We start from the raw sequence: 17,570 nt of genomic DNA, 5'->3' as shown, positions 1-17,570 counted from the left end.
TTGCATTTGATACAGTGGGAAGCTGAAATAAAATTCCAAATGGGGTGGAATTGTGAAAAAAAACCCCGCAATTCTGCCATAGTTTTATGGGTTTAGTTTCTACGGCTTTTACTCTGCGGTAAAACTGAACTGTTCTATGTATTCCCTGTGTCAGTACAATTACAACAATACCATATTTATAGAGTATTTTTTGTGTTCTAATACTGAAATACTACTAATACTAATACTTTTTTTTGCATTGCCATATTCTGACCCCCAAAACATTTTTATAATTATGTCTATTGAGCTCATTACTCATGGCTCATTTTTTTGTGGGGCCACCTGTAGTTTTTTATTGATACCATTTTGGAGCACTTTAGGCTTATTTTTTTTTTTTGGGGATGTGAAGCCACAAAAAAAAGATGAATCGACCATTTTGATAATACATATTTTTTTTTGCATTACAGCGTTTACCATACGGGACAATATGTTTCAATTTTATTAGTATGAAAGTTTTGAGACGTGGCGGTGCAAATGATCTTCATTATTTTTATTTTTATTATGGGGGAAGGGTGTGATTAAAATTTTAAAATTTTTATAATAATTTTAAAAACTTTTTTTTACCTATTTCTTTTACCTTTTTAAGTCCCTTGAGGAAACTTGAATATGCGATCTTCAGATTGTTTCTCCAATACAATGTAATGAATTAACATTGCATTGTATGAAAGATTCGCCATGTTCCTATTTATCCCTGCCAACAGCACGGCTCCATTGTAAATACAGCTTCAGAGAATGAACGGCTACCCTGATATGCGCAAGGCAAAGCCTGGGGCGTAGCTATAGTGGAAGCAGGGGAAGCAGCTGCTATGGGGCCCAAACTCAGGAGGAGGACTGAAAGATTTTATTGTCAGGGCCCCTTCAACTGTATTATAAAATGACATTATATACAGTGACATCACATTCAGTATATACGGAGTAGCTGCCTGGCCTGGTCTGAGAAAACTATCTTGAGGAGCCACAGGAGCAAAGCGTTGCTGGGAGGGGGTGGCTCATTCAAACAGTTGGTGTGAGGCCCACCCAGTTAGTTCTAGTTACGCCACCAGTAACCCAGCAGCTATGGCACCGATGTGAACCTCGGAAGCGGGCGCCATTTTAGAAGAGCAGACGTCCGGCGTACCTGTCTACTGTAGTATATGAGTAATCTATACATTAACCATAAGACAGAGAAACTTTGTCTCTACTGAACTTTTCAGCATATTTACCCAAATTTATAAAAAATAAAAAAAAACACTATGCTGATAATAATTTTTTTTTTTTTTTTTTTTAATTGGTATTTTTTCAACATGTGCAAGTTTTTTTTTCAAATCAATGTCTTAGAAAGTCATAGAAAATTACAATTTAAAACATTTGTCTGGTCATTAAAGGTGCTGCTCGGAGAAGCCATCAATATTACAGAATTGTCCCCAGAAGTCGCTGGCTTGGTTGAGTCTATTTGGGTGGATGCAGTTGGACATTTGGACTCCATACTTTCATGCCCTGTGGAAAACATCAGTCTGAATGATGTAAGTAATTTGGTGACTAGGTGAAAACACATGCAATGAGTGAAAAAAAATATATGTATATATATTATTATTTTTTTTTTATATGTGCATACGAAACAGTTACTGTTAGGGTACTTTCACACTAGTGTTAAAGTTTTCCGATATTGAGTTCCGTCACAGGGGCTCAATACCGGAAAAAAATGCATCAGTTTTATCCTAATGCATTCTGAATGGAAAGCAATCTGTTCAGCATGCATCAGGATGTCTTCCGTTTTGTCCCTTTTACGATATTTGGCTGGAGAAAATACCCATTTTCTCCGGCCAAAATTCCGGAATGCCGTGTCCGGCATTAATTTTTCGTTGGAATGTATTAATGCCAGATCCGGTACCAAATGTTCCTGGGAAACGGATCCGGTTTCCTGGTGTGCGCATGCGCAGACCTTTTTAAATCTGTGAAAAAAATAAATACCGAATCCGGTTTTATGGATGACACCGGAGAGACGGATCCGGTATTGCAATGCATTTGTTAGATGGATCTGGATCCGGAAACAAATGATATCCATTTGTATACGGATTTCCAGATCCGGCAGGCATTTCCGGCAACGCAACGCTAGTATGAAAGTACCCTTACTTGCATGGAGTGACAGGAGAAGCTTTTCTGTATTTCAATCACCCTGTGTTGAAACCATTGAGTCAGCCTCAGCTTTTTAGTTTCAATAGTTTTTTATTTTATCAGCACCACGAAACAAAAGACAAAGGAGCAACTAAGCGTGGACGCAGCCACATGAGACATATGAATATATATGAATACAGTCAGCAAAACTGTGGTCGCAGCCACTATTGAGTGATAGCGTAAGCCAATGGTATATCAAACAGGTTGGACACAGTAATAGGATATGTCGACCATAATGCAATTGTAGCACCAAGGCATCTGCGCAGATGCTGTCCATCCGTCGCAATCGCGAGGCAGATTCAAACATATAAGTCAGGAAAAACAAAAACACAAAAGAAAATAAAAGTGAACAATGTAGTCACTAATTTGGTGACCGGCAAACAATTCAAATAGTAACCATGAGCTGTGGTAGACCACAGAGCAAAATTAGGTACAGTGACACCTAAGAAGAGAGAGGAGAGCAGAGAAAAGGAAAAGGAGAAGAAACAGGGGAAGGGGGCAAGGGGGTATTCCAGTTACATCTCCGTTGCTTCAGCAGTCATCTAGAAATCATCCCTCAGGGGGAGTAAAAAGTGCTATGGGTCCACTCACTCCAAGCCGCCTGCCTCAATTTAGTGGGAATAATTGATGAGGGTAAAGAGTATTCATACCTTCAAGTCTGATTGATCTCTTGTATGACTTCGGAAACCGAAGGAGGGGCCAGGTTTTTCCAGTGCCTGGTAATGACCAGTTTGGCGCTAAGCAAAATATGGCCAATAATGTGTCTATGCGGGAGAGAGATCTCGTTAATACCAATGAACAACAAGGCTAGCTCTGGGGAGGGGTCCGTTCTATGATCTGTTAGAGTGGAGACAAGTTGGAAGACATTCTTTCCGTATTCAGTAAGGATAGGACAGGACCAGAGGATATGAAGCAAGGATCCGCCTCCTCCACAACTCCTCCAACAATATGGCGACGTAGAAGGGTAGATTATATGAAGTCTCTGGGGGGTAAGGTACCAGTGGATAATAGTTTTTAGACCTGCTTCATAATGAGTGACACATTTAAAATTTGATATGATAAATCCTATGGCAGCAATCCAAGATTCATCAGTAAAGGTCTTGTTTAGTTCCCTTTCCCATCTATGGATGGGAGGGGACTTAATGAAAGTAGCTTTATCCCCCAGTAAATCATACAAGTGTCTCGTGGAATGTCAGCCTCAGCTTTTATGTCTTTATAGTGACTCAGGAATATAAGATTTTTTTCCACTAATTGTGCTCTGTTGCATTAAAGCATTACTACAGTATATTGAATGTACTGTAACTGATCTTTATGAACATGCTTTTATTACATTTTGTAAAGATTAAGTGTAATGTTATTCTCAATTACTTCTCAAGCTTAGTAAAGCTGAAGGAATTCTATGCCAAGTCCGAAATGCTTTAATCAAGAAAGATAAAGAAGAAGACATTCATCAGATGATGCAAGAGTTCTACCGATTTATTCCACACAAGGAAAAGAAACAGAATAAGATTAATATGAAGTTATTGACTGTTAAGCAGGACTTATGCCAGGTACAACATACCTTCTTTTACTTTTTTTTTTGCTTACAGACACAATGTTTGACGTTATTGTCTCATACGTCATATTTTCTATGAGAGTATGAGAATATGCCACAGGTACTATATATTGGGGGAACTCCTGGCCAAAATCAATAATTGGGGTATAGGACCTGAAGCATTGTTTTAAAGGGTCACAACAACATTCAGGGCTATCCATTTGTAGATATGCGTTAATATACCTCTCTGTGTACACATTAAAAGGTATTTATGCTCTTTTTTATTTCTATACAATCTCCTTCTAGGTAATTAGGGACATGATTAATGTCTGTGAGACCAGCTTATCTAAACACACTCCAACCTCTACTGCTAAATACCAAGCGCTCAGATGCAGAATTGAACATATTCACCCAGACTCTGCAGAGTGTCTTCAGGTGAAACAGGATATTCTGGATCAGAACCACAGGTAAGAGGCAAAGATGTCTGGAGTTTGCATATGGAAAAAGATTTCAACTGGTTGCATGAGCCCTTAGAAATATGTTGTCAGAGGTGGGCTTGGTCTGCAGACAAACTACTGATGTCCTGGGAATTATTTTCTCTACCCTCCCAAGCAATTGGTTATACATGTATCACAGGAGTGTGGGCAAGATTTATAAACGGCGATTGCATGAATTTGTAGCAAATCGCAAGATATGTTAGGTATGTTTCTCTGGTGTAGGGCTCATGCAAACAAACATTTTTTGCGTTCCGTATACAGACCGTATTTTAATTCTGTATACGGTCCATATACGGAACCATTCATTTCAATGGGTCTGCAAAAGATGCGGACAGCACTCTGTGTGCTGTCCGCATCCGTTGCGTGACCCCCCAAAAATTATGAGACATGTCCTATTCTTGTCCGTTTTGCGGACAAGAATAGGCATCTCTATAATGGGCCTCCTATTCCATTCCGCAAATTGCGGAAGGCACACGGGCGGCATCAGTTTTTTGCGGATCCGCAATTTGCGGACCGCAAAAAAACGGCACGGCCATGTGCATGAGCCCTTAGACATGAAAAGTGTCAAAAATACTCCATACACCATGTGCTCCATTTATTATTGCATTTTCCTTAGTAAATCTCACCAGTGTGAGGCTTCTTTTTATACCAGTTCATATTTTAATGGAAAAACTTTATTGCTCCTTTTACTGTATTACATTTATGAACATAACATGGCTGCGTCTGAAGGAAGAGTCAGTCAAGTGGAGATCAAGTGCCTACCAGCCTGCCAGATTCCCTTTGTATAAATGAATGACATGACGTAAAGGGACAATTCCATCAAAAATGTTTTTACCATATATTAACTACCTATATTTGAATATTCTATGTATTTTTTATTTTTTTTTATTACAAAAAAGGTGGATAGTTTTCTGGATGTATTCTACCGCCTGTCCTGGCTCTTTAACTTCCTCTTTCTTTGGACTTATAGTATGGCAACCAGTCTTGCTTAAAGGGGTTATCCAATTCTAAAAGTTACCCCCACAATGTTCGGGCCCCTCCTATAGATCATACTTACCCTGCTTCTCGGCAGCCACATCACTCTGGATCCACGCACGGCCGCCGCTGCATCTCGCTGCAAGGGTGCTGGTCACTGTCGCAGCCTACTGTTGGCTGCACCCGCAAATCCCCCTCCCCTGCCCTTGTCGCCGGATGTTTTAATCTGCATGACAGGGAGATGCAGCAGCGGCCGGGCAGAGATCCAGAGTGATGCAGGTGTCGGGAAGTGGGGTAAGTATGATCTAAAGGAGGGTCCCGGGCATTGTGGGGGGCATTTTTAGAATTGGATAACCCTTTTAAAGGAATTGCTTTTTTTACATTGATGACCTTTGCTCAGGATTGGTCATCAATATCAAATTGGTGTGGGGGGGGGGGCAACTCCCAGCACTCCCATCACTCCCATCGATCAGCTATTTAAAGAGAAAGCAGCGCTTGTACGAGCGCTGCTTTCTCTTCATTGTTTACCTGCTCATCGTCGCAACTGCATCCACGGGCAGTGTAATTACAACTACGTCGTCCCCATTCACTTCAATAAACCTGCTTCATCCTATTCACTTGAACAGGAATGAGCCGTCACATTGAAGTGAATGGGGACTGAGCAGTTGTAATTACACCTGCCCACCACTGCGGTTGCGACGGTGAGCAGGTTAACAATAAAGGGAAGGCAGTGCTCGTAAGAGCGCTGCTTTCTATTCAAACAGCTTATCACCAAGAGTCCTGGGAGTCAGCCCCCGCTGATCTGATATTGATGACCTGTACTAAGTATACATCATCAATATAAGAAAGCGGGCAACCCCTTTAACTTTTTCTTTCAGAGCATCACTGGGACCAGAGAGAGCCTGTATTAGAGCGGCACAAATTGCACTGATCAATACAGTGCTCTTCTATGGACATCTTTATCTAGGCTTATCAAGGGTTGTCATGCCATTATACCTATTCTACATCAACTATTATAATGAGGATACCCCCACAGATAAAATTTCCTCTTTACAGCAGCAGTAAACTGACAATGGATTACATATCCATATAGAAGGCCTTATCATTTGTAATGAATGCTACAGAAGGCCAATATTTTATATTTGATTTTCAAAGGCATAATACTGCCGAAATGAAAAAGAGCCAGTGAGGTAGAAGAAATTCTTGTTGTTCCCTAGAAAATAAAGTTGTTGTTTTTTTACTGTTTTAAACTATATATTTTTAAACTATTATAACAAAATATTATAATAGTTTAAAAATATATCGTTTAAAACAATAAAAGAAAAAACTTTATTTGCTAGGGAACAACAAGAATTTCTTCTACCTCACTGGCATTAAAAATAGTACAGATAATCACTTCTAGAGCATTGCAGGCTGAATGTTTTTTTGTTTTGTTTTTTATTTCTGTGGCATGTGACATGTTGTTTTTTTCTTCACACAGTAATAGACTGTTTAATATCTTAAGAGTTTTCCGAGTTGGAAGACTGAGTGAGGCCATGAACTTTAGAAGTGAACTTGGAAATGTCAAGTCCTTGCTGCATGCTTCTTCACCATGCAATTTTGTGGGTATCCTCTCACGGTGAGTTTAGACAGTTTTTTATTTATTTATTTATTTTTTTTTTTTCTATGTAATTGTCTTCACAAGGGTCTAGCTACCAAAGTGGCTGTATATGGGGCCTGGTGGCTGAGATAGCCCATGTCTACTCTTAAAGGAGTATTGGAGGTGAGGAGCAATGGTCCTGAAACATGGCAGATGTGTGTGTAGCAAACGAAAGGCCGTGTTAAACAACTGAGAATCTAGGTGACAGACAAAAGGGAACCAATAAGAAAGACGATACGAAGGATGCAGAATATGCAAACACAGAGATGGTAGTATATGCCACAACAGAAATCTATTATGTATATAATAAATCATTCTGATCAATAATAATCATAGTAGATTTGTCTAAAGCCTGAGATTCCTCCTGCGAGCATAAATAAGAATTGGTATGCACTTTCTAAGGGTGGGTTCACACTAGCGTTAGGGATTCCGCTATGGCTTTCCGTTATAACGGAAAATAACGGAATGTCCAGACAGAATGCAAAACGGAAGCCTTTAAAAGGCATTCCGTTTGCTCTCCGTCCTAATAGAAGTCTATGGGAAAGCATAACGGATCCGTCTGGGTCCCGTTATGCAAGACGGAAAACAAAGTCCGGTCGACAGAACTTTGTTTTCCGTCTTGCATAACGGGACCCAGACGGATCCGTTTTGATTCCCATAGACTTCTATTAGGACGGAGAGCAAACGGAATGCCTTTTAAAGGCTTCCGTTTTGCATTCTGTCTGGGCATTCCGTTATTTTCCGTTATAACCATGTTAGCCATAGCGGAATCCCTAACGCTAGTGTGAACCCACCCTTATGGAATACATTGCTTTGTGTTTTCCTTTCAGAACACATTTTTTATTTATTTTGTATTTATCTTTTTTTGTCTTTTACAGAGGCCTAATGATGCCAAAGATTGTTGTTGAAGAATTTGGTGGTGAAAGAACTGATACTGGAAACCTTGGAAGTGGCATTTATTTCAGTGATTCAATAAGGTTTGCATGCAAATTTGATTATATTATTATAATTTTCATTAATGTTGACATTTAAAAGGTAAGATTAATTCAGTAGTTTGGTTTCAAGTTGATAAGGTTTGTTAGCTTGCATCAGTTCACACGGTTTTGGAAGTGTATCAAGTAACAATGTGAGATTGCAGCACTATTCTTTGATATTCTTTGTATAGCCAAAACATACAGTTAGGTCCATATATATTTGGACATCGACACAAATTTTGTTTTTATTGCCTGTTTACTAAAACATATTCAAGTTATAGTTATATAATGGACATGGACATAAAGTCCAGACTTTTAGCGTTCATTTGAGGGTATCCATATTAAAATTGGATGAAGGGTTTAGCAGTTTTAGCTCCTTTACATGCGGCCCCCTGTTTTTAAAGGGACCAAAAGTAATTGAACGATTGACTCGAATGTTTCATGGGCAGGTGTGGGCATTGCCAACAAAGGGTTTTCAACCAAATATTAGAAATTAACATTTTATTTACAATTATTGAATTTGTCCGATTACTTTTGAGCCCCTAAAATAATGAGATTGAGTCTAGAAAATGCTTTAGTTCCTCACATTTTTATGCAATCATTTTGTTCAACCCACTGAATTAAAGCTGAAAGTCTGAACTTCAACCGCATCTGAATTGTTTTGTTCAAAATCCATTGTGGTAATGTACAGAACAAAAATTAGAAAAATGTTGTCTCTGTACAAATATATATAGACCTAACTGTATTCTGCATCTCTTTACAATTCAGAGATTTAAATTCTCAAATGCTGTAACAAGCAATAGGATTGAGGGTCTGGTTTGCAAGATCTTACAATCTATGTGAAAATCGGGGTGACACAATAGGTAAAAAATGGTTGTCTTCTACAATGGTCCATATAAAAGGACACATAAAACGGCGTGAGCCAGTCACCAGATTTACATGTATGAAGTGGTTCAAGGGGGGCATTGGGTTGAATGAAGGGGTCATGTTCCAAGGAATTATAAGGGAAGGGCGGGTTGGGAAGGGGTTGTCCGCTTTTTTCTTAATGATGATTTATCCTTTGGATAGGTCATCAGCATCTGATCAGTAGGAGTCCGACACCCAGGACCCCGTCAATCAGCTGTTTGAGAAGGCAGTTGATCCCCAGCTTTCTCGCTGCTTCCTGCAGGACAGAGACTTTACAACTATAGGTCACATGCCCTGGGCGTAGCTCAGCCCTAGTGAAGTGAATGGGGCTGAGCTCTGCCCAGGCCATGTGACCTATAGTCCAGGGAAGCTGACCTGTGGGAAGCTGTGAGGAGTCAGTGGCACTACTGTGAGCATGGCTGCCTTCTCAAACAGCTGATCGGTGGGGATCCCGAGTGTTGGATCTCCGCCGATCAAATGCTGATGACCTATCCAAAGGATAGTGTCCAATAAACAGTGATGGAGGCAGCATGTCCGGTACAAAAAAATCCCTTTATTGGGAGCCGCTTAAGTGAATCAACGTGCAGAAGGTTGTTACGTTTCGGCTAACACATAGCCTTTATCAATCATCAGCAAGAAAAAGGCAGACAACCCCTTTAAACATAGAAGAGTGAGGTTAGGGAATGTGATTGGCCTGGATAAAAGGATAGGCTGTAGCGTTGTCCAATCGCAGCGCAGAGCGTCACAACCAGGGAGAAGGCGAGTTTTTTTTCCTCCCTGGCTGTGACGCTCTCCGCCGCGATTGGACAGCGCTACAGCCAGGGGAGAAGCAGACGCCCACGGAGAAAGACTCAGTCTCCTCCTCATTGCTCCGATGCTGTTAATTAGCATACCAGGCGGGAGAATACAACCGGGGCCACAGCGGGTGAACGGAGCAGTGCCCAGGAAAAATAGTAAGTGCAGTTAGATCCCTGCACTATCCCCTACATATCCTGATCCTTAGTTTATAATGTCTGGACCCATGAAAGATCCTCTTTAATGGGGATCCAGTGGTGTGTGGCCATGTCCGGCTATGCCGGATACAGTAACTCTAGTATTCTGAATATCTGCCGGAGCAAACCACCGGAGTTCAATAACGTAGAAAGTATACTTAGGGGGTCATTTACTTACAGAAATACACCTAAATTAGGCGTATTTCTAGCACAGATTGCTGCACAAAGGCTCTTTTTGCTGAAATGTGCGACTTTTCTCCGCTCACACCAGGTCTACAAAAGTGGGCCGAGCAGGGAAAGGGGACAGGCCAGCAGGTCCACCTCATTCATCATTTTCTATGCCTATTTTAGGCGTAGAAAATGGTCTAAATCTATGCCAGCAAGGGATCTGGCGTAGATTTAGAGGCGCTACATAACTTCGTCGGATCCAACGCTAGCACAGGGACTTATTATGACTGGCGTCTAAAACGCCGGTCTTAATAAATGACCCCCTTAGTCTTTTTTGTAAAATTCCCAAAATAATATAATATATAAGCCTGGTAAGAATTGTGAATACATCTCAAAACATATATCTCATTAGCTAGTAATAATTAATGAATCATTTTTTTATTTTATTTATATAGCACAAGTGTAAAGTATTCCCAGCCAAGTGATATCACTGGATCGCGGCTCTTGGTTGTCTGTGATGTGGCTCTTGGTAAAAGCACAGATGTGTTTCGCAGAGATTATACAATCACTGAACCACCCAGTGGCTTCCACAGTGTGCATGGTGTCCAACAGAAGGATGGGGTCAACTCAGACTTTACAGTAAGTATCTTTGGCTTAAAGGGCATCTGTCAGCAGATTTGTACCTATGACACTGGCTGGAGAAAATACTGCAGCATGCTGCAGTTTTATTTCCGTCCAAAAATACTGAACACTTGCCGGAATGCCGGATCCGTCATTAATTGTTACGGCAAAACGGATCCGGCATGCGCAGACCTTTTAAAAATGTAAAAAAAACAAATTAATACCGTATCCATTTTTCCAGATGACACCGGAGAGACGGATCCGGTATTGCAATGCATTTGTCAGACGGATCCGCATCCGGATCCATCTGACAAATGCCATCAGTTTGCGTCTGGATTGCCGAATCCTCTGCCGCAAGTGTGAAAGTAGCCTTATATTGCAGATATATAGCTGGAGGATTCCCTGACATATACCACAAAAAGATGCCCGTGACATACATCATCCATAGACTTCCATGTTAAAAAACTGTATACCATATGATATTATATAGCACGACTAGATGCCTCTGTATAGAATAGCCGTAGTCAACTACGCTCTTCTATAGCGCAAAAAATGTATACTGTCATATTTCATCCTGATGGGGACCAATAGGACATTTCTTTGTCCTCCGTCAGGTGAACGGGGGCCCATGGATACATTTGATGTATACCCTGGGAGCATTACCGCCACATCTTCCTAACATACACTCAAATTCATTGTGAATGTGCCATTACATTTTCCATTATACATCTTCCACTCCTGTATTAAAAAAAAAAATCTGACCGCCAAACTGTATCAAACTCCTAAGAGTGAACAATGCCTACTAGCAGTTGTGTCACATATTTCTTCTTGTCCTTTTTCCAATCTTGGCTTTTTCTTTGTCCTGACTTTGCTCCTTCCTCCACTCCTTGTCCTGTGCTCCAGTTTGTTTGATCCTTGGCCCTTTCTATTCTGACTTTACTTGATTCTATGATTTCTATACCTTGCTCAGGATACAAATGCTGTATCATTATTTTGATCTGTGCTCAGCCACTTGCCATTTTTCCATACCTCATCTCATACTATTATTCACAATGGTCACTAACTGCAACTCGTGGGTGAAAGGACGATCAGGAGGATCATCACCTTGTTTGATAACCTGCTTACTGTATTTTTTTTTTGTATTTTTTCAGGATGATGAATATGTAGTGTATAATGTAAATCAAGTAGAAATGAAATACATTGTTCAGTTTTCCACCGATGGGGATTATGTCGACCTGGATAAGGAATCTTTGTTTATTTCCATTGGTCAGACACCTGATCATTGTATAGGCCTGCCTGAACCATCCGAAGGTAAGGAACCTTAAAGCAGTTGACCAGTTTAAAAAACCCATTTCATATACTCTATCAGGGAGTCTAAGGGGTTTTCTAAGATTTTAATATTTATGACCTATCCTCAGGATTGGTCAACAATATATGATCAGTGGGGGTTTGGCCAGCACCCCCACCATCAGCTGTTTGAAGAGGCCGAGATGCTCCAGTGAGTACTGTGGTCTCATCCTAGCCAGTGACATCATTTTCATCAGTCAAATGGCCTACACATAGCTCATTCAAGTGAATGGTCCTGGGCTGCAATACAAATCACAGCTGCTATACAATGGATGGCACTGTGCTTGGTAAGCTGTGAGCACTGCAGCCTCTTCAAACAGCTGATGGCAGGATTTGGACCCCCACCGATCAGATGTTGATAACCTATCCTTAAGAAAGGGTAAAGAAGAAAGGTTTTGCATGACATGCCTGGAAGTATTGGTGCCAGCAGAGGACTGAATAGTCATCTATAATTTAACAGAAAGTTAACGGCCCACACAAAAAGTTCTTCATGCAGAAGCGTTAGATTTTGTCACGTTTAGATGTTCAGATGTGACTTAATTGAGAGCCGCACTATAGTGATATTCTCACTCCACTATGATGTCGACAGTGCTTTGTAGTCCTGGCACCAACTTCTGGTGATTGCGCTACACAACACCTGATCAGCAGGTTGCGGGCTGTCGGATCCCTGCCAATCAACTAGCGATGGCCTGTCCCAAGGATAGGCTATCATTAACTAAAGGTTGGACAACCCCTTTAAGGCATTTAAGCAAAATCTCATAGCATTATAAGATGAGAACTCCACTAAATGGTTGTTTCTCGCCCATTCCATTGGGGGACACAGACCATGGGTATAGCTTAGGCCATTACTAGGAGGATACACTATGCAAATAAAGAAGAAAGCTCCTCCTCCACTGGCTATACCCCCATGCTCCAACAGGAGGACCTCAGTTTTAGCTTAGTGTCGGATAAGGAGGTGACACTCCTGCTCCTGCAGGGTTGTCCCTGTAGTTTTTTTCTACTCCTGTTTGTTTTTTTCTCAACAGAGGACGCAGGGTCGCATGGTGCGTCCCTGGTCTCTCAGTGGAGCGAGCGCCGGGGTCGAATGGACGTCCCCGGCTACCTCCCTTTCCCCCCAGAAGATAAGTGGAACCGGGCTCGACCTGCAGCTCCGGTGGCCTACCAGATCCAGGGTCACCTACTCCTGCCCTCTATCCAGATCACTGCCACTCCTTGTGCCAGCTGACTGAAGAGGTGACCCTGCTGGTCCGGAACAGAGGGTGAAGACTGCAGGACGCAGACAAGTACATACGGCTCTCCTGCAACCCCCCCCAGCCCCCCCCTCCCCCGTGCTCAGGGCTTGCCTGTAGATCAGGGAGGAACTGCTGGGTTGAGAGGGAGGAAGGATTCCTTCTTGGGGCAGTGGCTATTCCTCTTTTTACTCTGCAGCGCCATGCTGCTGCGCCGCTCAGTTCTCCCCCGTTCGGCTCAGAGGGCCCGTTAACCCCTGCAACTCTGGCGGTGGACGCCATTTTCGGAGCCGGGGTCCTGCTTTTGTCTGTGATGCGACTAGGGGGCGGAGCCTATTGCATCAGCTCCGGCGCTTTCGCTTTGCCTCAGCGCTTCTCCACGCGTGGCTGCTCCTCCAGCTCCTCACAGGTCGCAGTAGGACAGGTTTAGCGTTCTGCAAAAAGGTAGGAGACCCTGACTCCGGGATTGTCGCCATGTTGCCAAGACCTGGGGCCCCCCAAAAATCGAAGGCGGCAACTCAGGCCCCACTGGGATCCTGTAAGGTCTGCTGCTTGCCACTATCAGTCACAGGCTCCTGTGACTCTTGCCTTGCCTCGGGACAGGATCATCCTCCTCCCCCAAACCAGCCCAGTCCCTCTTCCGCCCCTTCGGAGCCCGCGGAGCCCTCCTGGGCCTCTGCCATATCTAGGGCGGCCGCAGACTTGGCCCAAGTCTCGCGCGCCGCCATGGCCTTTATGGAACGCATGACGGCCACGGATCCTGTGGTTAGCACCGCTCCACCTCCCGGTGCCCCCCACAGAGGACGCTCGACCGTTAAGAGGCAGCGTACGCAGCAGCATCCCTCCTCGGATGACTCTGCTTCTCCCCCTCGCCTGGAGGCGTGTTCAGACTCTCCCCCTCGCAGGGACTACAGGTCTGAAGGGGAAAGATCCGGCTCGGACGAGGACACGGAGCCGGAACCCTCGCCTAAGCTCTCCACCATGCTGGCAGACTTGGTCACGGCGGTCCGTGACACCTTTGACATCCAGGGGGAGCCACCTTCCACTAGTAACCAGGAATTCCCCCTTTTCCATTCCAGGAAACCAGAGGCAGTCACATTCCCCATTCATGGCGAGTTCGCCAAGGTCCTTTCTAAGGCCTGGGAGCGCCCTAATCACCGTTTTTCTGCCAGAAGGCGCATGGATACTCTTTATCCTTTCCCGACAGAAAACGTGCAGCAGTGGTCTTCCCCTCCTAAGGTCGACCCGCCGGTGGCCAGATTGGCTAAGAACACGGCAATACCTGTCCCGGACGGGTCCTCCCTACAGGACTCTATTGACAGGGGTTTGGACTCTCTTTCCAAAGCCATCTTCACTCTTGCGGGCACAGGTCTGCGGCCCGCGTTCGCCTCGGCCTGGGTAGCCAGGGCGCTTTCGGTGTGGTTGCAGCGCCACCATCAGGACCTTGCGGAGCAGGATACCTCTGCGGACACCTTGAACTTCATCCTCCAGATGTCTCAGGCGACAAAATTCCTCTGTGAGGCCTCATTGAACGTTAGCACTCTCTTTGCGCGTGTTTCGGCCCTCTCTGTCACGCAGCGCAGGAAGGTCTGGTTGAAGGTCTGGGACGCCGACGCTTCCTCCAAGCGTTCTTTCACTAGCCTCCCCTTTGAGGGCTCCAGGCTCTTCGGTGCTAAGCTGGACGAGATTATCTAGGACGCTACGGGGGGCAAGAGCACCCACTTGCCCCAATCTAGATCCAAGTGCGCCTTCAGAGCTCGGCCCTCTGGCCCTAGAAACCAGTCCTTTCGGCGCTTCTCCTCCTCCAGGTCTGCGACAGCCCCCTCCTCCGGCGGCTCTCACGACACCCGCAAGAAGCCTTCCTTTAAGCCCCAACCTTCCTGGTGCCCGCGGGCACAATTCCAGGGGAGTTCTGCCCGCCCCGCAGCTCCCAAGCAGTCCTCTGCCTGAAGGGGCGCCCCCACCGCTTGCGGTGGGGGGCCGTCTGCTCTCCTTTCAGCAAGTCTGGAGAGCTCACGTACAAGACGCCTGGGCCCTGGAAATTGTGACTTCCGATTACAAAATAGAATTAGTTTCCAGGCCTCCAGAACGTTTCTTTCCTTCTCGTGTTCCGGGGGATCCTGCCCGAGCCTCGGGCCTTTTACAAGCGGTCTCTTCCCTTCTGGACCAGGGAGTAGTTGCCCCAGTTCCTCTGGAGGAACAGGGCGCAGGGTTCTACTCAAATCTCTTTGTAGTACCGAAGAAGGAGGGATCAGTGCGTCCGGTCCTAGACCTGAAGCTATTAAACAAGTCACTGCGGGTGCGGAGGTTCCGGATGTTATTGATTCTCTTCTTCCAGGGGAGTTCCTCGCGTCAGTGGACATCCGGGACGCCTATCTGCATGTCCCTATCGCAGAATCTCACCACAGATTCCTGTGCTTCGCCATTGGCGGCTGTCATTATCAGTTCATCGCCCTTCCCTTTGGGCTGGCGACAGCCCCTCGGGTATTCACAAAGATCTTGGCGCCGCTCATGGCGCTTCTCCGTGCCAGGGGCATATCTCTGTTGCCCTACCTGGACGACATACTGATAAAGGCTCCCTCTCGTCCCCAGGCCGAAGACAGCGTCAGGATCACTGTTCAGACTCTGCAACAGTTCGGCTGGCTGATCAACTTCCCGAAGTCCTCTCTCCAACCTTCCCAGAGGGTGACCTTCCTGGGGATGATTATGGACACCACTGCAGCCCGGGTATTTCTTCCGGATTACAAGTCCTCTCGGACACGGGAGTCGGTGTCTCGCCTTCTGCACTCCCCGTGTCTCTCCATCCGGGAGTGCATGCAGGTTCTGGGGCTTATGGTGGCCTCCTTCGAGGCAGTCTCCTTTGCCCAGTTTCACACTCTGCCTCTGCAGCAGGCGATCCTGTCCTTCTGGGACAGGACATCGCGGGGTCTGGACTCTCGGATACGCCTACCTCCTCGGGTTCGCAGAATCTGACTTCGGGGAGATCCTTCCTCCCAATCTCCTGGACAGTCGTCACCACGGACGCCAGTCTCCTGGGTTGGGGTGGCGTTCTCCGGGCACGGACGGTTCAGGGGGTGTGGTCAGAGGTGGAAGCCCGCCTTCCGATCAACATACTGGAGCTCAGAGCAATTTTCCTCTCTGTCTCATTGGACCCCTCTCCTAGCGGGTCTCCCGGTAAGGGTCCAGTCGGACAATGCCACAGCCGTGGCCTACATCAATCATCAGGGCGGGACCCGCAGCCGGACGGTGATGCAGGAGGTGAAAAGGATCCTCCAGTGGGCGGAGGCTCACGTTCCAATACTGTCTGCAGTGTACATCGCAGGGGTCGAAAACTGGACGGCAGACTTTCTCAGCCGCAACAGGGTGGATCCGGGAGAGTGGTCTCTGCATCCGGACGTATTCGAGGACGTCTGTCACCGTTGGGGCCACCCGGACGTGGACTTGATGGCGTCCAGGCTCAACAACAAGGTTCCCACGTTCCTGGCCCGAGCTCGGGATCTGGAGGCGTACGGGGTGGACGCTCTGGTGTCTCCGTGGCAAGACTTCGCACTCCTCTATGTCTTCCCACCACTGCCTCTTCTCCCAAAGGTTCTTCGCAAGGTCGCGGCAGAAGGAATCCCGACCATCCTCATCGCCCCCGATTGGCCTCGCCGCACCTAGTTCTCGGAGGTCACTCGGAAGCTGGCAGACGTTCCGTGGCCTCTTCCTCTCAGGGAGGACCTGCTGTCTCAAGGACCGCTCTTCCACCAGAATTTACAGCCACTTTGTTTAACGGCGTGGCTGTTGAGACCACCATCTTGAAGAAGAGGGGCTTCTCGGACTCCGTCGTGAAGACCATGATCAAAGCCAGGAAGCCAGCTTCCTCCCGGATATATTATCGTACCTGGAAGGCCTTTCTTGCCTTTTCCGAGAAGATAGGTGTTTTCCCCCTTCGTTTCTCTGTTCCGGTGGTCCTCTCCTTTCTCCAGTCGGGCCTTGAGATGGGAATGTCCCTGAGCTCTCTGAAGGGTCAGGTCTCCGCTTTGGCCATTTTCTTTCAGCGGTCTCTGGCTCTGCTCGGTCCGATGAGGACCTTCCTACAGGGGGTGGCGCATTCGGTCCCTCCGTATGTCCCTCCCCTGCCCTGGGATCTGAACCTGGTTCTAGCTTCCCTCCAGGCGGCTCCCTTTGAGCCCCTGAGGGAAATTTCCCTGAGTCTTCTCACCTGGAAGGTGATCTTTTTGGTGGCCATCACCTCTATCAGGAGGGTATCGGAGCTGGCCGCCCTTTCCTCTAAGGAGCCCTTTTTGGCCTTCCACAAGGATAAGGTGGTACTGCGCCCAGTCCCTTCTTTTTTGCCCAAGGTGGTCTCCGCCTTCCACCTTAATGAGGACATAGTCCTGCCCTCCTTTTGCCCCTCCCCGGCGAACCCCAAGGAGCGCGCTCTCCATTCTCTAGATGTTGTCCGTGCTTTGCGGGTGTACCTGTCGGTTACTGCCCCATTTCGCCGCTCGGA

The 17,570-nt window shown here is 45.8% G+C and overlaps 1 protein-coding gene across 1 annotated transcript in view; it reads left to right on the top strand.

The window, feature by feature from the left end:
• The window catches only part of PARP4 (poly(ADP-ribose) polymerase family member 4), a 336,611-nt gene that overhangs the window by 56,301 nt on the left and 262,740 nt on the right, over nucleotides 1–17,570 (top strand). Inside the window, exons 8-14 of the mRNA XM_040422464.1 lie at nucleotides 1,404–1,541; nucleotides 3,570–3,743; nucleotides 4,034–4,194; nucleotides 6,680–6,817; nucleotides 7,717–7,815; nucleotides 10,334–10,517; nucleotides 11,651–11,810. Of these exons, the coding sequence (XP_040278398.1) occupies nucleotides 1,404–1,541; nucleotides 3,570–3,743; nucleotides 4,034–4,194; nucleotides 6,680–6,817; nucleotides 7,717–7,815; nucleotides 10,334–10,517; nucleotides 11,651–11,810 (1,054 nt within the window). The remainder of the gene's footprint in view (nucleotides 1–1,403; nucleotides 1,542–3,569; nucleotides 3,744–4,033; nucleotides 4,195–6,679; nucleotides 6,818–7,716; nucleotides 7,816–10,333; nucleotides 10,518–11,650; nucleotides 11,811–17,570) is intronic.

This window comes from Bufo bufo, chromosome 3, assembly GCF_905171765.1.
Source record: "Bufo bufo chromosome 3, aBufBuf1.1, whole genome shotgun sequence".
Classification (NCBI taxonomy): Eukaryota; Metazoa; Chordata; class Amphibia; order Anura; family Bufonidae; genus Bufo; species Bufo bufo.
The sequence above is the reverse complement of the archived record's forward strand: the minus strand, read 5'-3'. Positions and strand labels throughout refer to the sequence as shown.